This window comes from Melitaea cinxia, chromosome 17 (assembly GCF_905220565.1).
Source record: "Melitaea cinxia chromosome 17, ilMelCinx1.1, whole genome shotgun sequence".
Lineage (NCBI taxonomy): Eukaryota > Metazoa > Arthropoda > Insecta > Lepidoptera > Nymphalidae > Melitaea > Melitaea cinxia.
In genome coordinates, this window is record NC_059410.1 from 13494347 (window position 1) to 13518642 (window position 24296).

General features: G+C 35.1%; 1 protein-coding gene and 1 non-coding gene across 2 annotated transcripts; one reads left to right on the top strand and one right to left on the bottom strand.

Moving 5' to 3' along the window:
- Positions 1 to 5523: 5523 nt before the first annotated feature.
- On the top strand, positions 5524 to 22389 carry LOC123661545 (threonine--tRNA ligase 1, cytoplasmic). Its single transcript, XM_045596503.1, has 14 exons — positions 5524 to 5735; positions 6183 to 6427; positions 7509 to 7680; positions 9428 to 9505; positions 9999 to 10256; positions 10691 to 10837; positions 13987 to 14096; positions 14898 to 15053; positions 15994 to 16171; positions 17441 to 17563; positions 17696 to 17874; positions 18733 to 18907; positions 21359 to 21473; positions 21720 to 22389. Exons 1-14 carry the CDS (start codon positions 5670 to 5672, stop codon positions 21872 to 21874), a joined length of 2157 nt encoding a protein of 718 aa, XP_045452459.1. The 5' UTR covers positions 5524 to 5669; the 3' UTR covers positions 21875 to 22389.
- A 1469-nt stretch (positions 22390 to 23858) lies between these two features.
- On the bottom strand, positions 23859 to 23975 carry LOC123661957. The gene has a single exon (XR_006744418.1). It is a non-coding gene; the product is annotated as a U5 spliceosomal RNA (small nuclear RNA).
- Positions 23976 to 24296: the final 321 nt, after the last annotated feature.

The window sequence follows — 24296 nt, forward strand, 5'->3', positions numbered from 1 at the left end:
AAAATTTTTATAATAAAAATAACATATTATATAATAATCAATTCGGTTTTCAGCCAAAAAATAAATTTTGACCGACTTTCAAAATGGTCCCATGATGTTGGCCCAGTATTAAATAGAAAAAAAAAAACCAAAAGTCGTCTATATAAGCTCAACGCAAAATAGATATTATAGTCATCAATGTTTTCATAATTCATATACTGGTTCCTGCAACTAACACCATTGACTTTGTTAAAACTCAGCGTTACCTTGGTACTTACTATCGATACTAAACTCAATTGGAAGGAACATATAAACAATGTTTGTGACAAATTACGTACCCTTTTAGCCAAATTAACCATAATTAAACCCAAAATTCCATTCACAATACTATTAATGTTTTATAAATCTTTAGGTGAATCTATTATATCTTATGGACTAAGCACCTACGGTCTTTCATATAAATCACATCTCTATAGAATCTATCATCTCCAATTACGAATCCTAAAAACAATTGTACCCATATACATAAGAAATAAATACAAAAAGAACTCTTTGAAATTATTTAAGTACTGCAAAGCAATGCCAATATATACTAAAATAAAATACATATTATTAACAGAACAATATTTTAATTCAAACATTCAATTAAAAATGAGTCACAATAAACTAACAAGAAATATTACAAATCACATATTAAAAATACCTAGACATAATAATTTTTATGGAATACCTACGCTTGAATATATTATTCCTTTCTTAATAAATAATCTGCCATCGAATTAAAAATAAAAAAAAAACAACTATAAAAACATATTATTAAAAAAAATAATTTTAGACCAACATAATTATAGAGAGAGAATGAAATGGCCGCATTTATTAGTTTTATTATAATTATTATTATTCTTTAACCACGCAATGTTAATTTTTTTTCTTTCCAATTATATTCACATGTATAATTTATTACTTTTATAGCTATAAATCATATTTTATATTAGTATGTAATATCGTGTGTAGTTTAATTTTATTACTTTAGAAAAACGTGCGTGGCGTGTAGTACCTTGGGGAAGTACTGCACTACGCTCCCAAACCATGTATTATGAAATGAGTGAGCCTAACGAGACTGTTTTGCCATGCCATCCGGTTAGCACCCGGCGCGCACAGGTATCCGGGCCTGTGAGTGAGAAATTAGTTACCGAAGACTGTGAAGGGGTGGGTACCCAGGCCCCCTCATTAGTAAATACTACTGGTCTTAAAGAAACAAATAAAAAGCTGGTTCAGCAAGCGTTCCACCCTAGTCTTTTTGTATCTAGACCTAGGAGTGCGTCTATGAGTTCCGTGGTTGACGCAAATGCGCAAAACATAGATCTTGCTCGTCACTCGGAAGTACAAACGTTGAACGTGACGGAATTTTCCGAGACAGAGAACATAGATACCAATCCTCCCTCGTGGCAGCGAGTCCCAAGCATAAGAAATGCCAAAAGGAAAAAAATGTCTACACCCTCCCCTGAAAAAATAAGCATCTCAAATAGATTCAGTGGTCTTCCCACCGACCAGATAGAAGAAAACTGCCCTGAACAAGGTGACGCTCCCAAAAAGACGTCCAAGCCACCACCTATTATCCTGTATGGTATAGAAGATGTCAACAAGTTAACTGATCTTCTTGAAAGCGTTGCGGATAAATCTGAGTTCACCTATAAAAATATGAACAAAAACCAACTTAGAATAAGCTGTACTAAGGTGGACACCTTCAAAAAAATTATGGAGGTTATTAGGAAGAATGGTCTTATCGGACACACGTTTAATCGTAAAGATAAACGACCATACAGAATTGTCATAAGGAACCTTCACTACACTACTCCCCTATGCGTGATAAAAGAGACCATAGAAGACACAGGTAACACAGTTGTCGGTGAAATAATTAATGCCAAATATGGACCTGATAAGCGACCAACTACCACATTCTTCGTCAATTTGGCACAGGGACCTAATAACAAAGCTGTGAAAAATTTAAAATACATCTACCACCAATCCATCACCATAGAAGATCCACGTAAACGGAATACTGTAGTCCAATGTCAGAGATGCCAGCAGTATGGACATACCAAAAACTACTGCATGAGGCCGTACCGTTGTGTGAAATGTGCCGAGTCTCATAAAACTTCAGACTGTCCAAAAAAAGACCGCAATCTGCCAGCTAAGTGTGCTTTGTGTCTTGGTTCTCACCCGGCAAATTATAAAGGCTGTGAAGTCTATAGAGAGATACTTGCAAGGAAATATGCTAAGCAAACACACCTCAAGAGAAGAGACAACATCAACCCAGTAGTCGAAAAACCCCCTTTGACACAACCGACACACGAAACATCGAAACCCATACCAGCTAACAATCAGCAACGGACTTATGCGAAGGTAACAAAGTTAAAAACAAAAAATGATAAAGAAGATCTGTCACCCCTCCAAGCCTCTAATAGGGCAGTGGAAGATTTGCTATTGAAACAAGCAGAAAAGTTTGATCTTATCCTTCAACAAATGAGCACTTTAATCAGTCTCATGACTACGCTGGTTTCAAAGCTAGTAAAATGACATCTCTTAAGATAGTGGCTTGGAACTTAGATGGGCTATCACCTAAAAAGCACGAAGTTGAAGTCCTCTTGCATACGCATAATGTTGACGTTCTTTTGGTGTCAGAAACGCACTTTACAGCTGCTAGTTGTGTCAACATCCAAAATTATAATATTTATACTGCCAACCATCCAGACGGAACTGCACATGCGGGTGCTGCAGTCATAGTGAGATCTAGCATTAGACATCATGAGCTCCCACAATTTAGAAAACCTTACATACAAGCGGCTAGCATCGCCATAGAGGATCGAAACGGTATGTTTAACGTTTCTGCAATATACTATCCTCCGAAATACGGAATAACTGTGGAGCAGTATGACGAGTTATTCGACTCATTGGGACCACGATTCCTTGTCGGAGGGGACTGGAATGCGAAGAATATCCATTGGGGTTCTAGACTTACTAATACTAGAGGTCGACAACTTAAGAAAAGTATAGACAAAAACCACCTGGATACAATTTCAACAGCAGAGCCCACCAACTGGCCCAGTGATCATAATAGACTACCAGATGTCATAGATTTCTTTGTGGTAAAGGATTTGTCCCGACTTTTCTACAATATCTACACATGCCTGGATGCTGAATCGAACCACGTGCCAGTCGTACTGATAATCAGTACCACAGTGGTTAGCATCAGGAAACCAGTCAAACTGTACAATAACCGTACGGACTGGACCTCATTTCGAGAACTAGTGGATTGTAAGCTGGATCCAAAAGTAGCTTTGAAAACAGAAAATGATATTGATATAGCTACAAAAATATTCACTACAACCGTCCAGGAATGTTGTTGGGTTTGTACGCCGGAAGTTACTGAACGTCCATCTCAGTGCAAAGTATACTCTGAAGAAGTACGGGCAAAAATAAAGGAGAAAAGGAGGCTACGGCGTGTATGGCATACAAGCAGACATACAAGTGACAAAAGAGCCCTCAATAGAGCAAGCAGAGAGTTAAAGGTCCTAATAGCGGAGGCCAATGATGTGACTGTGCAAACACATATAGAAAATCTCACAGCTACTAACTATTCACTATGGAGAGCTTGCAAAAACTTTAATAGACCATTACACCATAAGCCTGCTCTACGGAAGGAAGATGGAAGCTGGGCTAGGACCGCGCAAAGCAAAGCGGAAACCTTCGCAAAACATCTAAGCGAAGTGTTTAAGCCGAATAATAAGGGACCTGATGCAGACGAGTCGGACATTGACGCTATTCTCAGCCAGGATTTCCAACTTGATCGCCATCTAAAGCTGGTTACGCCGGGAGAGATAGCCCGGCAAATCAAATGTCTAGCGAACAACAAGGCACCAGGTTACGACCTCATTGATAGGAGGGTCCTTGAAGAACTGCCACGTAAAGGAATAGTCTACCTCACCATGCTGTTTAATGCTATCATGAGAGTGGGACACTTCCCGGAACTCTGGAAGGTATCCCTGATTACAATGATACACAAGCCTGGCAAACCTGCACACGAAGTCGCTTCTTACAGGCCTATTAGTTTGTTGCCGACTATGTCAAAGCTCTTTGAAAAATGTTTTCTACAGAGACTTAGCAAGGTTCTGCTGCAAAATCGTATCGTTCCCAACCATCAGTTCGGATTCCGGAAAGAACACTCAACCGTAGAACAGGTCCACAGAGTTTGCAAAAAAATAAGATCTTCATTTGAGAGGGGCGAATATTGTTCAGCTGTCTTCTTAGATATACAACAAGCCTTTGATAGAGTTTGGCACAAGGGGTTGCTGTGCAAAATAAAGTCATTGTTGCCCCACCCTTTCTTTGGAGTACTGAAATCATACATTTCTGATAGAATATTTCAGGTGAGAGAGAACGATTCCACATCGAAGTTCTACGAGATAACGGCAGGCGTACCGCAAGGCTCCGTCCTGGGACCAGTTTTGTACACTATATACACGTCGGATTTACCACAGGGCTCGAACGTTACTGTTGCAACCTTCGCGGACGATACAGCTTTATTGGCGTCGAGTGAAAGTCCAACTGAGGCGTCATCTATACTCCAGAACTCTCTTAACAAGATAGAAGAATGGTTGGCCAAATGGAGAATGTCTGCTAGCACCACCAAATCCATTCAGGTTACCTTCACGCTTCGCAAGGAGAACTGTCCACCGGTCACCCTGAATGGCACACAGCTCCCACACCATGACACTGTCAAGTATCTAGGCATGCATCTTGACCGAAGACTCACCTGGAAGAAACACATTTTAACGAAAAGGGATGCAATCAACCTAAAGTTCAAGGATCTCCATTGGCTTATGGGTCGAAACTCAAAGCTGAGCATCGACAACAAGCTGCTCATCTACAAAGCCGTTCTAAAGCCGATTTGGACCTACGGCATACAACTGTGGGGAGTAGCGAGCGCCTCTAATTTGATGGTACTACAAAGAGCGCAAAATGGCATACTACGGCAGATGTCGAATGCGCCATGGTTCCTCAAAACCTCGGAACTCCATGAACTGCTCCACATTACAACCATCAAAGAGGAAGTAGCTTTCTCGTGTCGTAGATACAAAACACGACTGCAGAAACACCCAAATCAACTTGCGGGTCAGCTGACGATACCGGAAAGTAATCGCCGTCTGAAAAAGCGAAGGGACATGTTTGACGAAGAAGACGGCTGGTCAACCTGATTAGCTGTAGCATACTAAAGGGCTGAATTTCGATGGGAGTTGCGCCCTACACATGATGGACCGACACCGCATCTGCTCATGGCCTACCAGCCGATTGCATGATAAAAAACAGAAAAAAAAAAAAAAAAAAAAACTTTAGAAAAACAGTGCACTGTTAAACTGTTAATTGTTTTTGCTGAACTGATTATTACATAAATTGTATCTATTTTTTTCTGTAAATAAATAAATAAATAAAATAAATAAATGGAGCGTAGCCACATATTTTGTATAAATGTCAGCTGTCACTTGTCATATTATAGTGAAGTGGTTGAGTTGCTTGCACCATGGGCGACACGGCGGCAGCAGAAATCGAAAATCTAAACATTAACGAAAAGGCAGGATTTTGAGCACAATATTTATATTTTACTCGTTATTTTATCAACTAGATAAGCGATGTTAAAACTGTTTAAATTGCGTAGAATCTGCGTTGTCCACATCAAAGAGGGCTATGCCACATGGGTTTGTAGGATTTCATCAGAAATGCCAGCTGGAATGATATCATACTTCCTAAACATTATTTATATTTTGAATAATAATATATATCTTCCGATATGTATAAAAATATTAAAGGTTTATTTAAGTTTATCGAGAGAATTTATTTTCGCGTTTATTGATTTGTACTACTTTGTTCCTTGAAAATAACACTTCTTATTGTAAATCTTATAAGATATCGAAAATGATTGAATAAAGCATGAGTCATTACCATTTTACTAGAATTTTTAGCTAATTTACATCTCATGTTTTAAAACTATGTGTTGACAAAAAAAACTCTATTCGTCGTTATTCAAATTTTTAATACTATATATATTTTATCAATTAATAAATCACATGATAACATATCCACAAAACTGATTTCTTAAATGAGATTTAATTTTATTTATCAGTTAACATAAAACCTTTTTGTAGTCACAGAAAAAAGCAATGAAGGAAAAGAAAAAAAAAGAGGAGTCATCCGGAGGTGTTGCTGAATTGAATCCGTGGCCAGAATTCATTCAAAAACGTATTGCTCTATGGGATAAGTTTAAGGCCGAAAGAGATGCAGAATTAGCATCTAAACCAGATCTGAGTATTGTTGTTACATTACCTGATGGCAAGACCGTTGAAGCAAAAGCTTGGAAGACAACTCCATATGATGTTGCAAAGGGTATCAGGTAAAGATATAAAGAGTGAAGCTTTTTTCTTTCATTTCTGTGCTGTGATACATAGCTTAATTAACTTACATTTTTTTGTAGTTAAAAACAGTGATATTTTTTTTATGATTTTTTTATTGTTATACTGTTATTTTCTTTGTTAACAAGTCATTATACTATCTTAACCATTCATAGTCATTTTACATTATGTTGACATGTATTTTGTCTGTATTTTTTTTTTGTTTAGAATTTGGATAAATTAATACATATTTATTATTACTTGCATCATCTAATTTTTTTTCCGATGTATTTATTTAAATCATGCTGCCGAATAGCTATCACACTGTTTATTAATTGGCAATTTTCAATAAATTAACACCTTATTTATTTGCTCACAAGCGAATTTTGGAGTGAATAGTAAGTATTGAATAATACAAGAAAAAAAATATATACATATATATATTATAATAATTTTTGTATAATTACAATTATTTATTATGAGCAAACTATAAAATAAGACACTAACGGCTAGTTTCAATATTCTAATTTGTCTACTAGAGATAGAATTTTGATGCAAGCTCTATACACATTGTGTCAAAAATCTATTGCTAGTAGGCAAACCAAATTAGATTATTGAATTGGCCATTAAATGTCAACATTTATAGTATACTTACTAGCTGACCTGGCGGACTTTGTACTGCCTTACTTTTTTTTTCTTAAATATAATAATTACATATATCAAAATAAGGTATAGGCTACCTTTCAAGTTGGATCAAACTGCACACGGTGTGCAAATTTGATTAAAATTGGTTAAGTAATTTAGGAGTCCATCGTGGACAAAGAACTTGATGTATAATATGAAGATTCCTTATATAACTATAATACAATATTTACAGTATAACAAATGACAACAATAAAACATAAATATTTGCTGTATAATATTTAAATTGTCATTATTACATATTACAAACAAAAATAATGTACTAAGTATACATGTACTTTTGACCTTTTTGATCAGTCATTCATTGCATATATTGGCTTAAAAAGTATGGCTTTGCATTATAAATAGTTCACTTTTTATCTCATACACTCTCCCTTACAGCCAAGGTCTCGCAGACTCTACAATAATAGCTCGAGTGAACAACGAGCTCTGGGACTTAGATCGGCCATTAGAAGGAGACTGCAAGTTGGAACTTCTGAGATGGGATAACACAGATGCACAAGCTGTGTTCTGGCACTCGTCTGCGCATATGCTCGGAGAGGCAATGGAAAGGGTACAGTGTTAAAAAATATACTAACTTTGCCTCGCGGTTTCACCTGTGTTCATTTGAGGAAAACTATACTAAAATATTATTATAGCCTATATAGATAAATGGACTATCCAACACAAAATATTTTTTTTAATTGAACCAGTAGTTCCTGAGATTAGTGCATTCAATCAAACAAACAAGCTTTATCTATATCTATATCTATATATTATATAAAAGCGAAAGGTCACTCATCACGAAATCTCTGAAACTATAACACCTACAAACTTGAAATTTGGCAGATAGGCTTCTTAACGAACGTAGACATCCGCTAAGAACGGATTTTACGAAACTCGACCCCTAAGGGGGTAAAACGGGGGTTAGAAGTTTGTATGAACGTCCTATGTTTTTGAAGTAAGAGACTTGAGATTTAAAATGTAAGCTCTATAGATGGTGAGAAGGTGTCCAAATAATGTATCTTTAGAAATCAACTCCTTTTTGGGGATAAAACGGGGGTTGGAAGTTTGTTTGAAAGTTCTATGTTTTTGAAGTAAGAGACTTGAAATTTAAAATGTATGCTCTATAGATGGTGAGGAGGTGTCCAAATAATGCATCGTAATGACACACTGATTTCAGTTCAGATTCAGTGTGTCACAAAGTTTTCCCGGCAAACTTCCAGTGAAACTCTCATCAAAATTGGCTTAGCCGTTCAATAAACCGTCCTCTTAAAGCCCCCCCTGACACACTGATTTCAACGCGGGCGAAGCCGCGGGCACAGCTAGTATTAGTAATTTAGTATAGACTTTGCCATTATTCGAACAATTAAAAAATATATTTATTGAAAAATAATAGTAAAAAAAAAAAAACAAGTGTGTTAGTGTGTATACAAAACTACATTGTTGTCTTAGTAAAATTATTGTAAAAAAAACGTGTGTGTAGTGTAATACAATAATTTTATAAAATAAGCATAAACTTATGTTTTACCAACATATCCCTTTCGAGACGACTGAACATTTAAAACCAACCTGCGCTATTCCAAACCAACTTTTTGAGCTCAAGATGGTAGCCAATATAGTGGACAAGTGTTTTTTTTTTTGGAATTAAGCGCGCGGGTATGAGTTTCTACTCAGGACATTGACTTCAGTTTCCTGTCATTTCCAATAATTGTTTGTTCGCAAACGGAAAAAAAACCGACTTCAATTACATCGACAAGTAATACAACGTACGTAGACGAAAAAAAATTAACAAACGCACTAGTCGTCACTACGATTTTCTAGGGTTTCCCTTGATTTCTTTGGGATTCCATCATCGGATCCTGGTTTCCTTATCATGGTACCACATTTGGGATGTCTCCTTTCCAACAAAAAAAGAATTAAAAAATCGGTTCATAAAGACGAAGTTACCTACATACATTAAAAATATATATATAAACGGTCGAATTGAGTAACCTCCTTCTTTGAAGTCAGTTAAAAAATTAGAAATCAAGCCTGAGGGATATAAATTAAATAGATGTGCAAGGTAGGATTCAAGCATTGTGTGTGTGTTCAAGTGTTTGCAAAACATGAGGTTAAAAAAATATTTAAAAAAAAACGAGTGAATTTTAGACCACACAACTGAAGTAAAATTTTCTATCTTCACTAACTTATATCTCCCCCTCGACTTCCGTTCGCCTCGCCCGATCACACTTTTCGTAACGCTCTCGTCAGGCATTCACCAGCCTACTCACCAAGTCAAGCGTGGGTAAAGTAGTTATTAAGTTTATTTTTCGTTCTAGGTATACGGTGGCCACTTATGTTATGGTCCGCCCATAGAAGAAGGATTCTACTACGATATGCATTATCCAGAGAAGGGTGTAAGTTAATATTATACCTTTTATAAAGTAATTGTTAATAAAACATGCATTTATAATTACTTACAGCCTTAAATTGCATAATAGTTAGTTGTTTTTAGAATACCATGCCAAACAAAGTACTAAACGAATCCTATAACAATATTTGTTTCTCATCCTTCAGTCTGATCTCGTTGCTTGAATGTGTTAGTTATCTTTTGAACTGTATAGTAATTGTATTGAAACTCGATGAAACGAAAATGCATCATGATTAAGAAACAAAAACATAAATGTGGAGGAGAGAATGTAATACAATACATTACACAGTATTTTATATGCTCGATGAAAAAAAAAATCTTTTTTATCTTATTCTTAACTTTTCAGAAGTTTCATTTCTGCCGTGTGTGAATTGCGCATATACACACACTTTTTTTGCTTTCTTCACTTTTTAGCGAAAATATATAATTTTAATAATGATATTTAATATGATATTGACAAAATATTTTTAATTTTACAGATATCTTCAACGGATTTCCACATACTTGAAGGCTTAGTCAAGAAAATCGCAAAAGAGAAACAACCATTTGAGCGTCTTGAACTTACCAAGGAGCAATTATTGGAAATGTTCGATTATAATCCATTTAAAGTCCGTATTCTAAATGAGAAAGTTAACACACCGACTACTACTGTGTATAGATGTGGACCACTCATCGACCTTTGCAGAGGACCTCATGTAAGACATACTGGAAAGGTCAAAGCACTAAAGGTCACTAAGGTGAGTTTTGTATGAGAAATATTAAAAATACATCGTCTTTTCCTTCATAAGTCATAACTAATAATGTCAAATATTTGTACCCTTTAATATACTAATTAACTACTATAATTTATTTATGAAATATAAAAAAAAATGTTACTTCACATACTCAAAAGAAAATAGTTAACATCATCGTTTTTTTTTTTTTTTTTTTAATTATTAATAGAATACATTTACTATCTATTTTTGGTAGTTAATAATACTCTTGTAGTATTACTATTTGTTCAGGTATTGCATAATATAATAACAGTTTTTTTATGTACTAATAAGTTTTTGCATTGACTATAATTTACATATTATTACAGAAATATCAAGGATTACAATTTACATAATTATGCAACCTATATGTTTAAATGTATAAATATAACTAAATTTATAAATGTTTAACAATACAGAATTCGGCTACATACTGGGAGGGTAAGGCTGATGCAGAAAGTCTACAGAGAGTCTATGGCGTGTCATTCCCTGAACCAAAACAATTGAAAGAATGGGAAATGATTCAAGAGGAAGCTGCGAAGAGAGATCACAGGAAAATTGGACGTGTGAGTAAATTTTACCCTGCTAAGGCTATTTGTAACTCAAATGACATAAACAAAACTAAAAACAGCTTAAAATAAGAAAACTATAGTCTGTTCAACTAGAAGAGATACCATACGTAAACAAAGCCCACCGTTCGTAGCGACAACGGAACAAACAAAATATAGTCTATCTCTTTCTATCTTGCTTGTTTGCTATCCGCTGCACGTCTCTCGGCAAGGTCAAATGATATTTTAACTGGCTTTGAAAACATTTGGACCGTGGACGGTCCTTTGATTTTGTATTATTTATTATTATTTCATTCCGTGTCCTGAAGCTCTCGGAGTGATACATAAATTTTGTTCGTTCTCGACTATTTCCTGTTATTGTTTTCGTTAATTATTGTTATCTGTTACTGGTTTTGTAGTTATAGTTGTTATTTTAGTATTAGTTGTTCTTTTTGTTATTTAATTGTTGCTGTTATATCTAAGTTTGCTATTATGGAACCTCAGCCAAGTACTTCAAAAGGAACACCCACAGATTTTAATTCCCCGAAGAAAAAACGAAAATAACCAAATTTCTCCACCACAAAAAGCAGACCGACTTTTAGTGCAAAAATCGATGATTTTACGAAATCGGCAATACGGAGAAAGGTGCATTCGTTTTTTTATAAAAGGTGAACTGCCAACTTTGAATAAAGTGAAAAAATGAAATAATGATGATGAAATAATGAAAATGAAAAATGAAATAAATATAGACTAAAAGGACATGCCTGTATAAAATATTGAAGCATTTAAATACGTTAAAAGACAGATAAATAATGCAATAATTGATAGAGACGACATTGTATTATGGAAGCGAAACTATTTATATAAAATGAAAGTGTATAGAGAACAGAATCGGCGGTTTTTTTTTTTAAATAGATGAGACATGGATAAACGCGGGTAAGTAAATTAAGTGAAAATTTTCATTATATCTAGGTTGAATGTTTTAGCTGACTTAAAAAAACAAAAGGGTATAAAAATTGACGTGTCTCGAATATGTATGTAATATTATTTGTATTAACATACCACGATCTTTTAAGGCCACTATTTCTCATTGAATTAGCAATATTACCTATATTGACATTCATCAAACCATTCAGTAGTTTTTACGATATAATAAAAAGCAAAGGTTGCTGACTGATCTATTAGTGCTCAGCTCAAACCACTGCATCTATCGGGTTGAAATTTGGCGTATTGACAGTTCAGATGATGTAGGTATCAGCTAAGACAAGTATTTTGAAAACCCCAAAATTCACGCGGGCGAAGCTGCGAGAACTACATCAGATAGGAAAAGTCGAACTTGATGTAGGATGGCTTTACAACACAACTTCAGTGTCTAAATGGTAGTATTTATAAAATAATTACACTAAGAATACTGATACTTTGCACTTTACATTTTTTTTTTAAATATGCTTTTCAGGTCACACCGTCAATAAGACTTAGATGGATCCCACCGTAAAGTCCAAACGTCAGGCATTCTTGAATGGCCTCAGTACTAGGATAAAAAATCCTACGTCAAAGGGCCGACGTTTGATAGTACACATTGGAAACGAGGATGGGTTTTTTAGAAGGTACTAGTTGGATTTTTGAATCCAAAAACCGGTGACTACCACGAGTTTATGGACGCTGTGCATTTCGAAAAATGGTTCGAGGAGGTATTGCCTAAGCTAGGTGACAATGCAGTGGTAGTTATGGACAACGCCCCACCACTCAAGGCCTCAAGAAAAGATCCCTAATTCAAATTGGCTGATAGCTGATATTCAGCAGTGGCTTACAAATAAAAATGTCAGTTTTTCTGGAAAGAATATAAAGTTAGATCTTTTAAGTAAAGTTAACCAAGTAAAAATCTTGTATGAAAAGTATACTGTAGACGAATTAGCCAAGCAACGTGGAGTAGAAATATTGAGGCTACCTCCATCCTGAATTACCATTCTGAATTCGGAGTAGAAATATTGAGGCTTTCTGCTTACCATTCGGAATTAAATCCTATTGAATTAATTTGGGCGGATATAAAAGGATATATTGCTAAAAAATAATACAAAATTTGAATTTAACAGAATAAAGGAGTTATTGAATGAAGCCATCGAACAAGTCACATTTGAAAAATGGCAGAAATATGTAGACTATGTTAAAAAAGAAGAAGAAAAGTTGACCAACTAGACCATATAGTTGATAATGTAACAGAAAAAACTTTTATAATAAATGTTACAGATTCCGATTCAAAATCAACAGATTCTGAAAATTCTGATTTTTAATATATAATAAATATTTTAGTAATAACAATCATTAATATTTTATTTGTCCCTAAAATCCTAAACTTAAAATTAAACTAAACTTAAACTTTAAATGTAAAATAAATTTATATTTTGATAATTACTATTTAAGAAGTATCAAATCTTATATACTTATATATAATTATATTATTTAAGTAATCATTAAAATATAAATATATTTTACATTTTAAAAATGTAATAATAATGTCAAGTAAAAAAAGGTTACAAAACCCTGCATAGGTAATTTACCTCGCCTTTGGTTTTTTGGGGGTGTATGAGGAACATGGTGTTCCTCCTCAGGTGTCAGTTCCTCGTCCGCCATCGCAAAGGGAGGATCCTCCGACCAGACGGGTGTTGTGTCTGGTGGGCTACCGACGCCGACGGTTGTTGTCGGGATCTTGTATATATACTTAATCACTTTGAAAACTCTGATAGCGCGATGTAGCATACGTCAGTTTTCTCTAATTACGTAGTTTGTAGTCGTTCTTATTTCGCGCGATAGATGTCGCCACAGTTTGTTTACGTTGGGTATCTCGACTCGTTGAACGTACTTTAGATTTTTTTTTTGGTAATATAATAAATTGATAAATACAAAATTTACACAAAATTTTATTTTTAGAAATCCATTACATACATACATTATTTATATTTTTAAAATATTGAACAAAATAGAACATTTTTCTGTGGACTGGGTACACTATACCACTAAGTTTTTGATTTAAATGCTAAAATGTACCCTATATTGTCGCAACTCTAGCGATAAGACCACCTTTGTACACTGTTTTTTTATTTATTTGTAATATGTTATTGTGTTGATCGTTGTTGTGTACAATAAAGAGTATCTATCTATATTTACAGGAACAAGAACTATTCTTCTTCCATGAGCTATCTCCGGGGTCCTGTTTCTTCCAGCCCCGTGGAGCTCACATTTACAACATCCTTGTTAACTTTATAAAAGAACAATACAGGTAATCAATCTTATGTTTTCTTAGTTAAAAGATTAAATAGTAGTACTTTAAGTCTAAATAAAAGACTAAGCTTTCACTTGGGTAAAATTTCGAATTACAATATATTGCGCCACAAGTTAGGGTTACCAAATTAAAGAAAAATTTTAATTAATTTAATTTTTTTTTTTTTTTTTTGATACATTTACTTAAAATAACTTTTTTCAATGCTGTGTGGTTACGGCATCAAAGAATATAGCCACCCCCTCTCTTCCGGTGGGTGTCGTAAGAGGCGACTAAGGGATAACACAGTTCCACTGCCACCTTGGAACTTGGGCTTTGAAATACACAGGCCTAAAACGGGCAGCAGCGTCTTCGGTGCGACAAAACCAGCCCTGCGGTCACCAACCTGCGTGCCCAGTGTGGTGACTATAGGCACAACACATGAGTTCACGCCATTTTTGGCGTGAACTTGTGGAGGCCTATGTCCAGTAGTGGACTGAGAAAGGCTGCTGTGATGATGATGATGATGAACATTTTTCAAAAATTGGTCTGTGACAAATTGATGTTTGCATATATATGGATCTACATTTTTCAAAAATTGGTCTGTGACAAATTGATGTTTGCATATATATGGATCTACTTTCTTCAGTCACATTTTAATGTGATGTGTTGAACTGTTGTTGTGACTGTGTTTGTGTGAATGTGTAATGTGATATTTATGTAAACTTTGGGGATGTGAATCTAAGACTTAATTCTTTGGTGTATGCCTAAAATGTCTCATTAAAACAAATCCATTTTAAATAACAATATTATTTTTTACAGGAAGCGAGGTTTCAATGAAGTAGTGACTCCAAACATGTACAATGCTAAACTTTGGCAGACTTCGGGCCACTGGGCTCACTATGCTGAAAATATGTTCTCATTTGACATTGAAAAGGAAACGTTTGCTTTAAAACCTATGAATTGTCCAGGACATTGGTGAGATATGTTTTATTGAATTTATTTATGTGTTACTTAAAGTTGATTAGTGTATTAGTGTTTATAAGTGAAGTGTCGAAAGTCTGGATAGGCAAATTGTTACATCAATTTCTAAAAGTATATTTGTTTTGTCATAAGTAAATTAAAAATAGCATGTGTAAAATGTTGGCTTCCTAATAGGACTCCCTTTTATAGACAGATAACCTCCGCAGGTAAGACATTAACATGAATAATTAAATCAATGCTATCGAGACCAATGAGGCCTCACCACCATCCCTCGGTGAGCACCTTAAGCCGTCGGTCCCGGTTTTTATCATGTACACTTGATAGCCATCGTTACTCATAGTAGGGAATACATCCGCCAACTCGCATTGGAGCAGCGTGGTGGGTTAAGCTTTGATCCTACTACTACATGTGTAAAGAGGCCTACGCTTAATAGTGGGATATTACAGGCTGAAGCGTATCAACGGTGTCGGTGTTTGCCTTTGCGGTCTCGTCATAGGTCCACTACACTGATCCTAATTTCTAACTTCTCTTCAAAGGAGACCAGGATACTTGTTACCGGCAAGCCGAGCTGGCCTTCTGGACTTCTTTCTTTCTTTTTTGGTCCTCAGTCTTTTGCTCACATAATTTTCAAATGTGTACATTAGGTGTGATTTTTTGTGTTCTGTATTAAAAGAAATCACGTGTATTGTAAGTGTTAGGTACACTGAAATAAATAAAAGACCTCCGCTGTCGGGTCGCACCGTTGAAGTTCGCCCTGCAAGAAGTGGAACAAAACAAACCGACAACACCCTACTTTGAAATAGAAAAAAAAAAAAAAAAAATTGCATGTATTTAGAATAAAAACGGACATGGGTTTATAAGTGGTAATGTATATGACTTGTAAAAAAAAAAAAAAATACCGACAACACGGTTACATCTTGCCCCCGTCCCGCAGCCTGATGTTCGAGCAGCGCAGCCGCTCGTGGCGCGAGCTGCCGCTGCGGCTGGCGGACTTCGGCGCGCTGCACCGCAACGAGCTGAGCGGCGCGCTCACCGGCCTCACGCGCGTGCGCCGCTTCCAGCAGGACGACGCGCACATCTTCTGCGCGCCGCAGCACATCGAGAAGGAGATGGTGAGCCCTTCTCTCTCTCACTCACACACACATGTTCGCGTGAGTGACGCGCATACTCACACGCACGCACACACGCGCAAACAAACGCACACGCACGCCCACGCAAGCAAGTGACGACGAGCACACTCATGAACGCACATCTTGACCAAACGATAGCAACGAGCGTCATACATCATCATCATCATCATCAACATCATCATCATCATCGTCATCATCATCACCACCACCACCACCACCACCACCACCACCACCACCACCACCACCATCATCATCATCATCATCATCATCACCACCATCACCACCATCATCACCACCATCACCGTCATCACTTCAGCCTAATACAGTCCACTGCTGGACATACGCGCCAAAAATGGAGTGAACTCATGTGTTTTGCCCATAGTTTGCCCGCTGGGCGGGTTGGTTTACATACCAACAAATAATTTTTGTCTTTATCTTACACAAGAGACATAAACATAAATTACATCATAAATATTATTTGCTTATTTCTGTAACCGTAATACCACTGATAATGGTACTGGAGGCCACAATACTATTTCATATCTATATTATGGATTTCCTCGAGCATTGTGGGGACCTATTGGATTGAGAATGATGATGATATATCAGATCATGATAGTTTCCAAAAATCTAAAAAAAAGAATCAGTCACAAAAAATGCTCAAGCACGTCAGATATTAATAGTAAATGGTTTGCGTGGTGGGTGTGACTGTACGAAGGGATAAAAAATGAGGAAAAAATATATCAAATCAAAAATCGCTAAATATATCACAGTCATATTCAGAAGGGATGTTAAGTGAACCGTCATATAATATATAATAGTAGCTCCTTTTCAAAATACAGATGATTTGGATGTGACCAGAGGTCATGACCAAGTTTTTAAAAGACCAAATTAAGAAAGACTTGGAAAACTTTAAAAAAATTTTTTTTTTTTTTTTTGTATATTCAAAACGCTTAAGTTTGCTAGCATTTATTTTCGTCGCCTTCGACATGATTGTCAGATTTTGGGTCAGCACGACGATAAAATTAAGAGTCTGTATAATATGATAATCTGACACATTCGAGTATTTTAGTATTGATATTTTTACTAATCTGAACGGCTACCCTCGATGTTCGACACTATACAAAGGGCTCAAGTATCGTTGGAGTACTTATGTCATTCTGATGCGCTCAAATTACTCCTAAAATCTCCGGTAGGGCTTCCGCTACCATAATGATTATCTACCAGTATCAATTAATCTTTCATTTTCAGCTTGGTTGTCTAGATTTTCTGGAATGTGTATACTCCACTTTTGGTTTCACATTCCAACTGAAACTGTCCACGAGGCCTGAGAAGTATCTGGGAGACATTGAAACTTGGAATCAAGCTGAAAAGGTAATTACTATGACCTTTAAAACCTCTTGTTTTTATAGAAGTTTGGCATCATATTCCTTGCTTCTGTTTCTATAATCTGTCTTTTTCTATAGTTCTGTTTCTATAGTCTGTATAAAATATGTTATATTCCAGGCTCTAGAAGATTCTCTGAACAAGTTTGGTAAACCATGGCAGCTGAACCCCGGCGATGGTGCGTTCTATGGCCCTAAGATCGACATCACCATACAAGACGCTCTACGCCGATCGCACCAATGTGCCACCATACAACTCGATTTCCAACTACCCGAAAGATTTAATCTCAGTTATGTCAGGTAAATAGTTCATTCTTATACAGATATATCATGCAAATGTTAGAAGGAATCATTTTATTTATTTATTTTTAATTTCTTACAATAAATAAATAAAAGAATTTTATTATGAAGCATTTTATGAGAGAGAAAACTATTAAATGGTTATTAGGGTTTCCCGTAAGAGTTTTTGTTTTTCTACTTTGAGTTGCACTAAAGTTGTAGAATGAATATTGGAGGCAATTAATATTGCTCTCAAATAATTCGAAAGCTCTCAGGGTGAGTGGAGAATAGTGTTGGTAATGTGCTAGCAATATACTCGTAGTGTTGCAGGCCTCCATAAGCTACAATATCCTAATCTAAACATACCTATAATCAAGTGGATCATATGCTTGTATACGACCCTAGCGGTATAAAAAAAATATGTGCTTTCGAGTTATACCATAATCATAAATGGCACCTTATAGATTACATCTCAAAAACCGAAGTGGTTTTATGAGCTTTCCGAGGTATGGTAAAGGAAACCAGAAGAAGAAATAAAAATAATTGTGTTTGCTTGCAAACGAAAAAAAAAACAGACTTCAATTATAGCGACAAGTAAAACAACGTAGGTAGATGAAAAGATGGCCAAGTAAATACGCGTTATCAAACAATTCTCAAAAAGTTTTCATCAGATAACAAACATTTAAAAAATTGAATATAATTGAGAACCTCCTCCTTTTTTTGAAGTTGGTTAAAAAATAGTAATTACATGAAAAAAATGTAGATATCTACTATAATGAAATTATTATTATTTATTTTTATGGTATTAATGAAATAACCTACTCTCTCACCACACCAGATTTGTCGACTTAAAATAATTCTATGTGTAAATAATTCCAGTGAATCCGGTGACAAGAAGCGTCCAGTGATAATCCACCGTGCTGTACTGGGTTCAGTAGAACGTATGATAGCTATCCTAACTGAATCATATGCTGGAAAGTGGCCTTTCTGGCTCAGTCCTCGCCAGGCATGTGTTGTTCCTGTCGGTCCAGCATTCGATGACTATGCAACGCAGGTACCTTATATAATACCATTTTTGTAAACTTAGTTTATTAGTATTAAATCATCTGAAAAGCCACAATTATGTATATAAAAATGATAAAAATAATTCTTTTTTTGTTGGAAAGGAGATATCCCTAGTTTGGTACTATGATAAGGAAACTAGGATCTGATGATGGGATCCCAGAGAAATCGAGGGAAACTTTCAAAAATCGTACGGGTGACTAGTAAATTTAATAATGTTTTCATTAAGTACTATAAAGCACTACTATTTAATAAAGGTCTGGAGTCGATCTGATTGATGATGGAGAAGAAAGATAGTCGAGGGAACTCTTCAACAATTTATAGCAATTACCTGCTTTTTGATCTTAATTCGTTTCTATTGATGAGAACTTTGCACCTGTATTAGTTATAAGTGCCATTACAGTCTGATGATGGAGACAAAAGATAGTCGAGGGAACTCTTTAACGACTTATAGCAATTACCTGCTGTTTGAACTTAATTCATTTCTATCGATGAGAACTTTGCACCTATATGAATTACAAGTGCCATTACAGTCTGATGATGGAGACGAAAGATATTCGAGGAATTACCTGCTGTGTGGTCATCTGTGTCACAGGACCAGGTTTGATGATGGAGCCCATAAACACTCGAGGGAATTTCTCAACAATTTATAGCAGTTACCTTTTGCTGTTTGACGACCGCTTTGATATAATGGTGCATGTGCCGCGTCGGCGGCGCCTAAACACTGACGGTCGCGGGTTCAATTCCCGCTTGGAGTGGATATTTATGTTTATACAAATATTTATTTTCAATCTAGTTGTTAATCCTTGTGGTTCTCCCAACCTAGCCTCGGAGAACACGCTAGGCTGTCAGTTCCGGTTGTTATTACGTACAACTTTACTCATAGTATGTCGACGCGTTAGCGCAGCGGTCACAGCACTGGCTGTTGCGCTGGCGTTAGTGGGTTCAATCTCCGCGCAGGACAGACATTTGTATTGGCCATATAAGATGTTTGTCATGATCTGGGTGTTTGTGCTTGTGTATTGTGTATGTTTCCGGACCCCCGACACAAGAGAAAAAGCATCCTTGTTAGGTCTACCCATCACTAAAAATTGTAAAATAAAATCATTTTTAACAAAAAAAAACCGACTTCTAACAGGAAACTAAAAAGTGAAAAATAAACTTACTTAGTACAAAGTAATTCGTATTTTGATTTAGTTAATCAGAAATGATTAAATAAATATTTTATAATATTGAAGAAGTTTCCTGTTTGAAGTCGGTTTTTTTTTTGTTAAAAATTATTTTATTTTAAATTTACATTCATCATCATCATCATTGTTCCGTTTGCAGAGTTATAAAATAAATAAATTTCTAAAATAGAAGCAGCCTATGTTACTCCTTATTGCATAAGATATATCCCAGTGAAAGTACCGTCAAAATCGGTCCACCCGTTTCAGAGATTAGCCGGAACATACCGACAGACAGACAGACAAAAATTGGAAAAATGTTATTTTGGTATATGGACCGTGTATACATCCGTATGCATTTAGTAAAAAGCAGTATTTTAATATAACTAAAGGACACTCCAATTTTATTTATTTGTATAGATTGTTTACGTAAAATATGTTATGTTTATATTATTATAATGTTAAAACTATAATAATATAACTTAAAATTGTATGTGATTTTGAATTATAAAAATAAGCGTATTATTATCTATTATATTTTATTGTATAGTACGACGAACGAGTAGTAGATACCCTGACGCCTTAAGACATCGTCATAAACAGTGTAGGGGAGAGGTTCCGTGAATAGTAGGTACTTAGTAACAGTTACCAAGTTCGACTTTAAACTTACAACTAAATTTACTAATCAATACCAGTAAAATTAAAAATTAATACTTTCAAGTACCAAGATTAGTTACGTCGGTACAAAATCGAGCAGATAGCGGTATCAATGTGTGCGTACGCGTAATGTTATTGTGTTGCGATTTAAATACCTAAACTTGAGCGAGTGAAAAATGTGATAGCGTCCTTAAAGTTTTATTTATAATAAATAAATATATAACTCTTAATATTAAAATAATAGTAATAAATTTACATTGCTGTGTACATTAACATTTTACTTATACTTAAAAAATAATCTCAAGATAAAATTTTACTAATCTTATCTCACTGAATAAACATTTACATAAATGTACTAAAATAATTCGTTGATATACAATGAAATACTGGTCTTCTTAAGTTCTATATCTTGTTTCCTTGTGTCTAAATAAATAACCTAAATGTCAAATTAAACATTGTTTATTTAACATACTAATATCAAAAATGCGTAATAGAATTTTAATAATTGTCTTAAAATCCATTTGCCTATATTAAGCATACAGTAAATAACAATCCACATTTTTTATTTGTAATCAAAAATAAGATTAATCATTATTATTATTATTTTTTTATATATACAGGTGAATGAAAAACTGTTCGCCAGTGGCTTTATGTCAGAAGTGGACACGGACGCAGGAGATACTCTCAATAAAAAAGTTAGAAACGCGCAATTGGCACAGTTCAACTATATATTGGGTAAATTTTTTAAACTGTACATATGATAAGTAAATAATAATCGGCGGTTCCTAAGCCACATAATGCAAATATCAATTATATCATAACAAGACTTGGGGTCTAGGATCCAACCTTCAAACCCTGGAGCTGAAAACAGGGTCACTACAAACTACTCCAATAGGTCGACTTGCAAAGCTTTTGTTGTGAATAAGTGGTTTGTTCACAAGAATCTTTAGTATAATCAAACATAATTTCATTCATTCACAGTGGTAGGTGAAAGAGAAAAGAACTCAGGAACGGTGAATGTCCGAACCAGAGACAACAAAGTCCACGGAGAAATGTCAGTTGAAGGGCTCATCGAACACTTTAACAAACTGGTCAATGAAAAAACGCTATCAGAAGATAGCCAGCTTTTAAAATAAATATCATTCACTCATATTGTAACTGTCCCAAATTTTTACCTTTTTAGAGTTACTAAAAAATATAGTTTGGATGTTACTCATAAAAATTATTTTTTCAAAAATTTTGCTACTGAATTTCGAATTTCTTTAATTATTATTCTGTTAAATTATGACATGTAAAGTTGTTATAATTGGTAATCAGGTTAAAAATAGCTTAAGTAGTCTCAAATTTTCAGTTAAAAACTGTTTCGCAGAATAGTTGATATTGTTTTTTATATAAACATCTTAAATATGCACACTTTTTTTTCTTAATTTTATTCATTATAGAAAAAGCAAGGCTAGTTTTACATTATACAGTTCACTTTTTTTTGCATATTTTTCTTAAACCTTTTAATTGTTAATGAAATGATGAGGTAAGATTTAATACGTCTTTCCCCTACACAGATGTAAATTTTTCGTGATGTTTTTTTGTGCATTTGACTTATTATTAACTTATTTCATTTAAGTAAAGGTGAATAAATAAAAATTACAATCTTTTTAAAGAGTTTTATTTAATCATAAAAAAGTGTTTTAGTGTTTTTTTCTCATAACATAACATGAAAGTCGATTCTTAAACACTGGTTTATACTAACAACGTTTATAATTTATAAAAAAAAGTCATTGAAATAATAAACAAAAAAGCCGGTACCTACTTTGTCCAGTTTTTTTTTTGATCATTAATAATAATTTTACTTTACTATACAGTCGCCAGTAAAAGTTTATTATTTAAAGTTATTAAACATAAAAACGTATATGAAAATCTAATTTAATTTTTAAAACTAATTCATTTTTTTACTTTACCGCGCCCGCAATGTAACTAACACACCTAAAAATACAGTAGAATAGAGAACCTCCTCCGTTATTAAAGTCGGTTAATGAACATAATGAAGACTGTGCAATTTGTTCGTTAAGTGATTTAGTAAAAAAAAATGAATGGGTAGGGGTGGCAAATCTTCGTTGAGCCCTGGGCGGCGAAAATCCATGCTACACCACTGGAAACAGACCTTTAGTATCAATTCAAAATATTGAAGTTTAATTGATAATAATAATAAATTTAAGTGATAATATTGATCATTCTGTCTTCATATGCCCGTTGCCATTTTGTTTGATTGATGTTTCCTTCTGTTGCAATGCGTAACGATTTAGAATGGAAGAGAACGGTGTTTCGACGAATAGGTACAGCGGAATCGCTGATACGAACGAAATTATTGTTAGAGCAATTGAAAGTGTGATCTGTAATATAAGAAGTTAATATTGCAGTATTACACGTAATTATATCTATTGTGTATTTATTTATTTCAATGGTATATCATTTCTATGCATAATATGTTGCGTAAAAAGTGGACTAAGCCATACAGCATTTTCTACAAGCACTTACCATGTGCAAAAAAGTCATATGCACTAAATCAGTTCGCATGTTCATGTACATAATCAAAAGGGGATAGTGTAGTAAGTACGCGCTGTAAGTCAATTTACTTAGTATTATCCATTTATCCCACTCGAAAAATTTACGGTAAACATCTGAAACAACCAAATTTATTAGGGTATACGGGAATTCCACAAAGAAACATGTTGAACAAAGGCTCCCCTTGTGGAAAAACTTCTCTGAAAAAACTAATAATTTCTACTAAGCACGAATCACTACAGCCTATCCACTGCTGGACCTAGGCCTCCACAAGTTCGCGCCAAAAATGGCGTGAGCTCATGTGTGTTGCCCATAGTCACCACGCTGGGCAGAGGGTTGGTGACCGCAGGGCTGGCTTTGTTGCACCGAAGACGCACTAAGTAGGAATAATAATTCTGAAATTTTTATTTTCTCTTACAAACTGAAAAAGTATTATTGAGTCATTTATATGGTTTAATAAGTCAGACTAAGGAAGATTTGGGACTCTGTCAGAAGAGCTATTTAGAATTTATTAAACTTTTTGTAGAAACGTTATGCGGCTACGAATAGAGTTATGCAGAGATTTTTAAAGTTATTAAAACTGTCTAAGAAATTTGTGCGGCATTTGAGTGTTCCCCTCCACGGAAGTCTTTAGTAAAAGGCGAAAGATTTATGCGTTTTGAAGAAAAACCCTCTGGTTTCCCTTAACATGTTTTTTCGAAGTGTGTAGTGCTGTTGATCCTATCGGCTTTGACAGCGTCACCGAGTAGGGTAACCGAGTACTGAGACCCAGCCGTGAAAAAAAAGGGGAGCCCTTTCGGGATGTCCATTTGTCCTATGGGTGTCTCCTAGCGAGATCGTACCTCGGCTAGTAGAGATATAATAGGCGGTAATGGAAATAATCACCACGCTTGGGTAACGGGTTGGTGACCGAAAGAGTGAGGCTGGATAAGGATTGCGGAGAACCGGGAAATTTGACGTAGTTGTTTTATTTAGGGAGGCTTATATCCCGCAGTGGAC

Coding starts and splice junctions, on each gene's coding strand:
- LOC123661545 (XM_045596503.1), top strand. CDS start 5,670: ATGTTAAAACTGTTTAAATTGCGTAGAATCTGCGTTGTCCACATCAAA. Junction 16,172..17,440: donor AGCACATCGAGAAGGAGATG/GTGAGCCCTTCT, acceptor TTTCATTTTCAG/CTTGGTTGTCTAGATTTTCT. Junction 21,474..21,719: donor ACAGTTCAACTATATATTGG/GTAAATTTTTTA, acceptor ATTCATTCACAG/TGGTAGGTGAAAGAGAAAAG.